Raw genomic sequence first — 9,951 nt, 5'->3', positions numbered from 1 at the left:
TTGGAGAGCTTTTAGAAAGTTCAGACTGCGGTGCTGCCATTCCTCCAGGCTCGCCTCCTCTAGCCTCCCCACCTGTACACTTGGTACCTGGAGACTTGCCGCCTTCTGCCTTTTTAACACCGGTCTTGCCATCACCAGACTTACTCCCTCTAGACTCGTCACCTGCACACTTCGCACCTGCAGACTTGTCTCCTCTAGCCTTTCTATCGCCAGTCCTGCCACCACCAGTGTTGTCTTCACCGGACTTACCAACATCAAGCTTGCTAGAACATGTACCCTCGCCACCTCCAGCCTTGCTGCCTGCGGTCTTTCCAGAGTCAGAGTTGCCATCGGCAGGCTTGCCGCCCTCAGACCTACCACCTCCAGACATCGAAACAGCTAAGATAGCAGACAAGTGCGTTCAAGTGGCAGTGAAGCCATCAACAGCGTGCCAAGGTTCGCAGACAGTATGGGCTAGAAGTATGGTGTCGAAGTCGCTGCAAGCAAGACCTCAGATGACATCTGTCGGTAAGTTCCTTTAGTTTCAAAACAAATTTTTATACTTTCCCCTCCACTGCTCTCCCACGATTTCTTGCAGTAAACTGGATGCAGCCTGTGGTGCAGTGTGATTGCATAATAACCTAATTTGTTAATTCCCACCAATATTGTATATTAGTATATCTCACAGATACAGTATCTCATTGAGATATTGTAAAGATTAACCAGAAAAGAAGCATCAGTCAGCTGTGGGTGTTATGTAGCTCATCCGAAATGAACCAAGTTTATCAGGTTTGAAAATTGCCATGAAAGTACAGACCATAAAAAAATGCGTGTTTCAGGTATCCAGGTTGGTGGTTGCATGATGGATGCTGCTGTGCAAGTTGGCATGGGTACAGAGGCATGTGTGCACAGTGACGACAGCTGCAGCAACAGCGACAGCGAGCTGGCAGTTGATGAGGATGAAGACTACAGTCCGTTGACTGAGTTCAGGTATGTGTGCAGTATGTTACTGCTAATCTGGCACTGTGTTTGCATCACCCCATGTCAGCATTTGCTATATTTTGTTACACTGCACGAGAAATTTATGAGTGAGCTGGTACCGGCTTTTCTGTTTATGTTCTGCTATTCACCAGAAAATTTGTTCCATTTGTTCCAGTCATGACGACCCCACTAGTACTGTAAACGAGCCCACTCAGCCTGCAGAAGGGAGCGTGTTTTTAGTGGAGGTGAAGTGGCTGAAACAGCTTTTTCAAACCTGCTTCACCTGCCTGGCACCGTGCACTTTCATAATGAAGTGTACAGGGACGCTGCTTGAAGTCTGCGCAGAATGTCCAGCAGGCCACATATTCTCCTGGAAAAACCAGGATGTTATCAGGCAGCAGCCTGTGCTGAATGTCCAGCTGTTAGCAGCCATTTTGTTCTCTGGGAACAACCCCACTGCTACGTTGCGAATGCTGGCTTCAATTGGCATCCAGACAGTGAAGCAGCGAGCATTCTTTAGAATCCAGCATGATTACCTCTGGCCTGCCATTGGTGCCGTAAGTTGTTCTTTCATTCAGGCATTCATTGCAGATGCTTAGTGCTGTGCAAAATTTATTACAGGTTTGGAAAAAAGAACAAGAGCAGTTATTTGAGGATGCCTCATGTAGAGGACTGAGGCTTGCTGGAGATGGGCGGGCTGACTCGCCTGGTTACAGCGCAAAATTTGGGACGTACTCCCTGCTCGACGTGGAGAAGAACAAAATTCTGCATTTCGAACTTGTCCAGGTTTGTCCTAAACTTCCCGCATGGTCTGAGGACTTGGCAATACCTGCTTATATTTCGTAAGCTAGTTGTACAGTAGCGGTATATATTTCATGTTACTCAATGGGTGCATGCTTCATGGTGTAGTGCAGCATAAATTTGTACTATCTGTCTTGCAGTCGAATGAGGTTGGTGGTAGCTGCCATATGGAGTTGGAAGGGCTAAAGCGGTGCCTCAAATTCCTGGAAGACCATGGGTTGTGCACTGAGGTGCTTATTACTGATCGGCACTCACAAATTAAAGCCTTTATGAGGAAGCAAAATGCAAACATCAGCCACGAGTTTGATGTGTGGCATGTGGCAAAAGGTACTGCAACGAATTCTTGATTGAAGTACATCCTTACATTTTGTAGACTGTGCATTCACTTTTATTGTAAAATTTGCTTCCAGGTGTTGCAAGGAAGATAACTGCTGCCGCAAAGCTGAGTGATTGCCATGAACTTGGGGTTTGGGCGAAAGCGATAGAAAACCACTTGTATTGGGCAGCAGCGTCAAGCGACGGGTGCAAAGAACTGATCGTGCCCAAGTGGACGTCAGTTCTAAACCACATTAGAAACGTACACTTCCACGAGAATGCCCTCTTCCCTGTATGCCTGCATGACGAAGTTGAACCTCGGCAATGGCTCAGTGAAGGTACGTCGCATACTGCTGGAAGGAGATGACTAACAATGCAATGTTCTTGCCATGTTGCAATTTCAAAAGCGCTGCTGTACATCCAGGACAGTGCCATACCAAAATTTCTTCTTTTATTTTTCATTACTGCATCATGTGCATATGATTAATTATTTATAATAAGTAATCCCTTTCATAGCTGCAGTTTTAATGCTAATGCAATTTGACTGAAGCAACAACGTAAAGGCAACAACAAAGTTGGACGTGCCACGATAAGCAATGGCTCTTAACACTGTGCTTATGTTGTGCCCAGTACACTCAATGTTTGCTGTTGTCGCAATGTGCAATAATATACTAATAGGAATACAGTTCAAGAGGCTGTTCTTGTAGTCATCTAGCGCATCTTGCATTTAGCAGAGGTGAAGCAAAAGAGCCCTCCTGCAATAATTTTGTCTGTGTTTTCACCAATATTAGCTTAATAAACTTGATGTGCCTTGTGAATGAGCATTGAAAGTGTACTTTTTTTTTTGCATAGCTCATGCTTTTCATGCGGTATGTGCCCCTGGGCACAATATGAACAAGTCAGTGAAAAAATTTCAGCCAGCAGCTCAGCACAGAAAAAAAAAAGATGGTGTGAAGAATAAGCTACATTTGCTGCAAAATTTTCCATCCTATTCAGGCATTCCCCTGTTTGTGCTCTTCAAGTCTAATTGTATCGAACAAATTTGCTGTGTAAAGAAAGACGGAATGGCAAGATTGCTTCTAAAACGCATGACATAACTTTCTGTAGCCTTTGCCTTTTGTGCTTTGGTTGTTTGACAACACAACTATCTGTTCTTGTTTGGGTTTTATGGTGGCAGCAATTGCAGATTATTTTTCCAGGTGACGCCTGTTTTTTGTATCTTCTCTTTTCTTAACATGCTTCGATGCCCTTTCAGAATCCAAGGCATTCATAAAACTCAAGGCCATTGCAACCTCCAAGCTTCTACTGGCTGATATGCCGAAGTTATCTACAAGGCACCAGACGTATGGGCTGGAAACATTTCATGGGCTGCTGCTCCACTTTGCCCCGAAATTCTGTCAATACTCATACTTTGGTATGAAGGCAAGGTAAAGCATGTTCTTTTCTTTATCCCACACTGGGGAGAGTCAAATTTCCACGATTTTATTTCCACATAGACTATCACAAATCCCTTCTATCCTTGTCCCATGTCTGCGGTCAACACACAGAGATTAAAACCTGGAAAGTCCAGCAGGCAACCAGGTCGCCGTTGCATTTTTGCATGGTGGCACATGCCAGTTTCAGTGAGCTCATTGGCAAACAATATATGCAGAGTGGATGCAGACCACAGCTTCTGTTTTATTTTTATCTCATGTGGTACACACACACTTCCAGCAGTGCACATAAACTTGAACATTGCAAATTTGTGGCACATGCCTTCCTGCTTTACATACGACTTAAAGTAAATTCAAGAGCTGGGCAGGTTGGTATGCTTTCATTCTAAAAGTTACTACGCAGCAGATGGGTACAAGAGAACAGGATGTGGCAGTCCTGACTAGTAACGGGCACATGTTATGTACTATGGGAATATATGCTTTAAAGGAACATGGGAACATATGCACTATAGGCAGGCTAACCTGACAAAGAAAAATACATGTGAAAATGTACTAATCACTAACAAGAAAGGTTATCGCCCAAGATAAAAAAAGCACTTTGTTTGCTGATGACATGGAAATCTGGTTAATGCATCTGCTTGTTGTACAACAGTACGGCACGTTGGGCTGGTTGGTTAACATACATCTTGCAGATGTAGCACAACAGAAATGAAGCACAGCGTTCGTGTCGTCTATTTTTCACTGTCCTTCGTTTTTGTAGCACTACGTCTACAAGATAATCTGCTTGTGTGTTTAGCAGTATAGGAGGCCTTCACTATTTCTGAGATTTTCTGGTCTCCATACTCAAATAGAACAGAAGCATCGCCTAAACTAATGTGTTGCCCGCATTCTTGCTGCTGCGGTTAGCGGTGGAAATGTGCCTCTGCATTTAACATGATGCAACCTTGCTCACTATGTGATGTCTTATGAATACTTGTCCGCGATTTGCGCTCGTGTTTTACAATATTACTTTGCTATATAATGTCCTTTGCATTGTGTGTATTGCCCTGTTTCTAAACTAAACTGCCTGTTACTAGCCAGCACTGTCCTGTCTACTCTCCTGCATTTCTCTGGGGCATTTGAAGTGTTTAAAATTTTAATGTGCTCATTGTGATGTCTGTCGGTTTGCGGTGGCTCGTGCAAAATGACAGTCATCATTTGTAATTGCATCGGCCATGCATGACTCTTACAGAACCCAACTAGCAGCACTCCACTACAATGAAAATGGTGGAAGAGGCCAGGCTGTCACTCAGGATGGTAGAGAGAGGTGGAGCCTCAGGTTCCCAAAGGCCACAGCAGGCAAAGCGACAGCTCGTCCTGTGAAGGAGCAGCCCACCCATGGTATGCTTAGTGTTTTTTTTTTTTTGTGGTCTAAGTATCAGTGCCATCTCAAATGCTTTCACAGGATACGTCGACAGACTGCTGAACATGGTCATGGCTGAGGTGAAGAAGACATCATCCACAAGGAGCGTCCTCTGTGCAGAGGCACCACCACCACTGAGTAGCCAGTATCCCACGGTGTCAAAGGATGAGGTTGTGAGGAACAGGAAGACGAGATTTAGCTCATTACTTTAAAAAAGTGTAGACACGATAATTTGGCTTCCGTGTTTTATTTCTACTTTTTCTTTTACTAAGGTAATCACTAATACAGCCAGGACAACTTTAGACTTCAATCAACCAAATGATCAGGCAGGCTATCATAAAGGATACTCGACAGTAGACCATATTCACACTATCAGTCAGGTGATGGAGAAATGCGCAGAATATAACCGACCCCTATATATAGCCTTCATTGATTACGAGAAAGCATTTGACTCAGTGGAAACCTCAGCAGTCATTGCACAGTCAAGGTGTAGAAGAGTGTCATGTGAAAATATTGGAAGATATTTATAACAATTGCGCAGCTACCATAGTCCTCCATAAAGTCAGCAAAAAAATTCCAATCAGGAAAGGTGTCTGGCAGGGAGACATGATCTCGCCAATGATATTAACCGCCTGTTTACAGGGGGTATTCCGGGGCCTGAAATGGGAACAGTTGGGGATAAGAGTTAATGGAGAACACCTAAGTAATCTGCTATTCGCCGATGACATCTCCTTGCTAAGTCACTCAGGACATGAACTGCAAAGCATGATCAATGAGTTAGACAGGCAGAGCAGAACGGTGGGGCTAAAAATTAACATGCAGAAAACCAAAGTAATGTCTGACTGTCTAGCAAGGGAACAGCAGTTCGCAATTGGTAGCGAGGTGCTGGAAGTAGTAAGAAAATATGCCTGTCTAGGGCAGGTAGTGACCGCAGATCCGGATCATGAGAGGGAAATAATTAGAAGAATAAGAATGGGGTGGAGCGCATATGGCAGGTTCTCTCAGATCATGGATGGAAATTTACGTGTATCCCCCAAGAGAAAAGTATACAACAGCTGTATCTTACTGGTACTCACCTATGGGGCAGAAACGTGGAGGCTAACAAAGAGGGTTCAGCTTAAGTTAAGGATAGCGCAGCGAGCTACGGAAAGAAAAATGATAGATGTTTCGGAAGCGGGCGGAGTGGTGAGGGAACAAACGCGGGTTGATGACATCCTAGTCGAAATAAAGAGGAAGAAATGAGCTTGGGCTGGGCACGTAATGCAAAGGCAGGATAACCACTGGTCCTGAAGGATAACGAAGTGGATTCCAAGACAAGGCAAGCGTAGCAGGGGGTGGCAGAGAGTTATGTGGGCAGATGAGGTCAAGAAGCTTGTGGAGATAGGGTGGCCGCAACTGGCAAAAGACAGGGTTATTGGACTGACATGGGAGAGGCCTTTGCCCTGCAGTGGACATATTCAGGCTGATGATGATGATGTTTTCTTTTTAAATGATAGCGTGGTGAAGCAACCTTGCTTGTTACAGTGCTGAGCACAAGGGTTCGCAAAAGGAGTTGCCCACATGAGCCATTGGGCATCGAAGCTCTAAAATGGTAGTACCACAGACATGGCAAACTATGAACTTTCAGTTAGGTTGGCAGCAGGGACAATTGTGATATGTTGAGTGCAGGTGTCTGCAGGCAGTTGATTATTTCAGGCTTTTATTCTTGATCCCCTTTGCTAGGTAGGATTGCGAATAAATTTTACATTTTGGTCACAAGTGTCATATTTCTTCCTAACATGCACATGCTCGTATGCTTTCGGCAGGTGGCATCAAGCTGCAACGAAAACTAACACACAGCACAAAAAAAGGATTTCAAGTGCCATTTATGTGTGTACTGAAACGCTTCTGTGGGATACAACTCCGGAACAAAGTGGCAAACATCCCTCAAAAGGGGCCCTTCAGCCAATGTTGTCGGCGTGGTGCCATGACGTGACTTTCAACTGTTGTGCACTATTGTCTGGAAGGCCAAGGAGCATTTGCAGCTTTGTTTTTTTACCTGTATCCAACCATAGCAGTAGGAAAAAAAGTTTTTGAAATAAATTTTTACTGTGCAGCAGACGTCTTCTTGTCCTGCAATTTTAGAAGTGCCTGAAGCCTCTGTAGTGTCCATCTTTTGATGGGTACAGTCTTCTGATGCTACTGATGACACAGCTTGGTAAAATCCGTCTGCTGCCTTTTCCCATCCTTTTCCATGTCAGGAACACAAACTGGCGGTATGCGGCATACCTCATTTGCCTGTGGACATAAAAAGTAGCATTACAGCATTCAGCCTTGGAAAAAAAGGCTTTCTTACCTGTTAAATGACTCTATGTCAGCTGTTGCAGCTACTTTACTGCCCTGCTGGGCAATTGCCACACGCAGGACAGTAGTATTCAAGCACGCGTCTTTGAATCTTTTTGTCCTTGCAATGCACCGGGGGGACTTCTGCCTTCTAGTTACTTCACGTACCTCCTGGCAGCAAACGCATTCTTCTTCGGTGTCCATTGGGACACAGTGCATGCATAAGCACCTGTAAACAAAGCACAGTTAGAAGTGTGAGCAATGCAGGAGGATAATTTATTAAGAAATGCCGTAGTTTTACTCTAGTTTTAACATCCATTAATAAAGCCACCGATCGAGTGGCAGCGCTGCAATTGCAGCAACACGATGGCTGTCGTCAAAATCGCGATGTTTTCCGCAGCTAAATACAATTTGCAAAATACACGGCATGGCAGCGCATGATTGCCGATACTTGCCCTGACGTTTACCGATTTTATCGAACATTATAAATGGGATTACGCGCGTGCAGCCACGAACTTCGGTCTGGCTTCTTTCCGATAATGCTGGTAGCTGCCGGGCCCCGGTGCAAGGGTATCGGGAGTCGCACCGCGCTCTCGCGCGAACAGCTTGCTGAATCATGCCATTAGAAATGTATACTGTACACACTCGAGCTTACGGTACCTGACAGCATGACTTTCGCTGCGCTTCTTGACATACAAATCGCTAATTCACGCGACGAAACGAGACAGCTTATGTGGGTGCGCCGTTTGTTTACACTCTATACCAATCCATCAAGCGCTTTTAACGTGACAGTCTGGCGGGAGTGTAGGGCACGATCAACGCAGATCTGTTCGCTGGAAAGCTGGTCACAGGCGCACGCAACAATGCAGCGCACGGGTACGTACCATTGTGAATTTCCCATTCGAGAAAATGTAGGCGCCGTCTCCTCGCTGTTCGCACGCATCGTGTTGTCATTGCTGTTAGTGTCGCCTTGTTCCGACGCCGCCAATGGTTCGAACAAGTAGGGCTCAACGCCAAGTTCCCTTGAACAGCTTGAACGTTGCATGTCTAGCCCGATACATCCACAGACAAGCACGTGCGTACAACGCTTTCGCATGGGCCGCCGCCGCCGCCGACAGATCTCCCTTCTTTGACGTCACGACGCGCTTGACCAATGAGAGGTGACAAAGGCGCTTTCAGAATGGCCTGCGGCGATGGTGCACATTTTTTCAATATTAAAGTTGTTTGGGGTCATTTGTGACCAATTTTATTGTTATATTCGGTTTCAGGGGTCCTTGAACTGTAGATTCGCGCTCCTAACTCAATTTTTTTGAAAAGTGATGCAGCTGCCCTTTAAGGAAACGGGTCTGTAGTTCTGAACGGAGTTTCGTATACCACTCTTATGTATGGGCACGACACGCGCTACCTTCCAATCAGCAGGCAAGTCGGTTTCATTAAGGGACTTCTGGAACAGCCGGGTGAAATACAGACAATGTATCCGCACAATTCCTTAAAATTGCGGCAGGAATGTCATCAGGGCCACAAGCCTTAGCCGGATTCAAATCCTTCAATAATTTACGCACACCGTCAACACAAAAAGTAACTTCCGGCATGCAATCTATTTCAAGAGGTAATGCAAAACAGACAGAATGTGAACTAGATGGCAAAAACACAGATGAAAAATAACGGCTAAACATTTCAACTTTAGACTCATCATCATAGTTGATTATCTCATTTTTCAGAGCAGGTACTGAGCTGTCGTCCTTACCATTACGCTTCACATATCTCCAAAATTATTTGGTATCTCTGACAAGTTTTTCTCCTAAATTCGAAAAATACAAGTCCTTAGTAATGTGAGACTTCTGTCTGAATTCATTTTTTATTGTTTTCAGCAAGGCCAAACACTCTGGCGATTTAGACAACTTGTATCTGTCTGCGAACAAGGGCACGTAACTCGGTGTTAAACCAGGGTTTATCTCGAATTCTCTTACTTGATATAACGCTTGATGGAATAACAGCTTCACGTAATTCAAACAGTTTCTGTTTGAAAGTATTCCATAGCTGTTCGATATTTAAGTTATCCGCGAGTTCATCAAAAACTGGAAAGAACGAATCGAAAGCAGCGCTAATCGCCTCGTAGTTGGCCCTGCTGTAGACGTAAATCTTTCACCTAGGTGGTTTTGCAACCTTCAGATAGTGAACTAATAAATCTGCTATAATAATAGTGTGGTCGCTCAAACCAGGCAACACTTGTACATTGCATACAACATCAGGCACGTTACACAGCAAGAGGTCGAGTACGTGACCAGTTCCGTCCGTTCGTGATGGCTCATGCACATACTGACAAAAGTTGTCGGAATCTAAAAAGTCAAAAATTTCTTGAAACTTGAACACTCCTCCGCCACGTGCACAACGGTCGCGACGAAAACACTCGTACGTGTCACGAAATATTTCAGCGCTTGAGATAGTCGGATCGAGCCACGATTCTGTTCCTAAAACAAAGGTCGGTTGGACGGTACGTAGAAGTGAAAGTCATCAACTTTATTTTTTTTTACTGCGCCAATTGATTGACAAAATGCTGACTGGGCACATCGCAGAATGAACAGTAGTTTGTCAGCTGACCAGAATACGACGAGAATACGACGAGAGATATCAAATAAGCGTAAAATCAGTGAACCCAATCAACCACACCCATAAGCCAGTTAAGAAAGTAGTTGCAAAACGCAATGCCGCATAAAA

General features: G+C 44.7%; 2 protein-coding genes across 2 annotated transcripts; both read left to right on the top strand.

Moving 5' to 3' along the window:
• The first annotated feature begins 384 nt into the window (after positions 1 to 384).
• On the top strand, positions 385 to 1,559 carry LOC149366362 (uncharacterized). The gene is made up of 3 exons (XM_089570508.1): positions 385 to 507; positions 819 to 969; positions 1,136 to 1,559. Exons 1-3 carry the CDS (start codon positions 462 to 464, stop codon positions 1,557 to 1,559), a joined length of 621 nt encoding a protein of 206 aa, XP_089426634.1. The 5' UTR covers positions 385 to 461.
• Positions 1,560 to 2,354: 795 nt separating this feature from the next.
• Positions 2,355 to 5,727, top strand: LOC149366361 (uncharacterized). The gene is made up of 4 exons (XM_089570497.1): positions 2,355 to 2,414; positions 3,319 to 3,503; positions 4,741 to 4,889; positions 4,954 to 5,727. The coding sequence occupies exons 1-4, from the start codon at positions 2,355 to 2,357 to the stop codon at positions 5,121 to 5,123; spliced, it is 564 nt and encodes a 187-aa protein (XP_089426623.1). The 3' UTR covers positions 5,124 to 5,727.
• Positions 5,728 to 9,951: the final 4,224 nt, after the last annotated feature.

The sequence above is a fragment of the Amblyomma mixtum genome, chromosome 1 (genome assembly GCF_055824585.1).
Source record: "Amblyomma mixtum isolate Tamu chromosome 1, ASM5582458v1, whole genome shotgun sequence".
NCBI classification, from domain to species: domain Eukaryota; kingdom Metazoa; phylum Arthropoda; class Arachnida; order Ixodida; family Ixodidae; genus Amblyomma; species Amblyomma mixtum.
Note: the sequence above shows the minus strand (reverse complement) of the source record. Positions and strands in the feature narration are given on the sequence as shown.

Excerpts from the sequence above, each read along its gene's own strand:
- LOC149366362 (XM_089570508.1), top strand. The coding sequence starts at position 462 with ATGGTGTCGAAGTCGCTGCAAGCAAGACCTCAGATGACATCTGTCG. Across the intron at positions 508-818 it reads ACCTCAGATGACATCTGTCG|GTATCCAGGTTGGTGGTTGC; the intron begins GTAAGTTCCTTT and ends TGCGTGTTTCAG. Across the intron at positions 970-1,135 it reads AGTCCGTTGACTGAGTTCAG|TCATGACGACCCCACTAGTA; the intron begins GTATGTGTGCAG and ends CATTTGTTCCAG.
- LOC149366361 (XM_089570497.1), top strand. The coding sequence starts at position 2,355 with ATGCCCTCTTCCCTGTATGCCTGCATGACGAAGTTGAACCTCGGCAAT. Across the intron at positions 3,504-4,740 it reads TACTTTGGTATGAAGGCAAG|AACCCAACTAGCAGCACTCC; the intron begins GTAAAGCATGTT and ends TGACTCTTACAG. Across the intron at positions 4,890-4,953 it reads GAAGGAGCAGCCCACCCATG|GATACGTCGACAGACTGCTG; the intron begins GTATGCTTAGTG and ends ATGCTTTCACAG.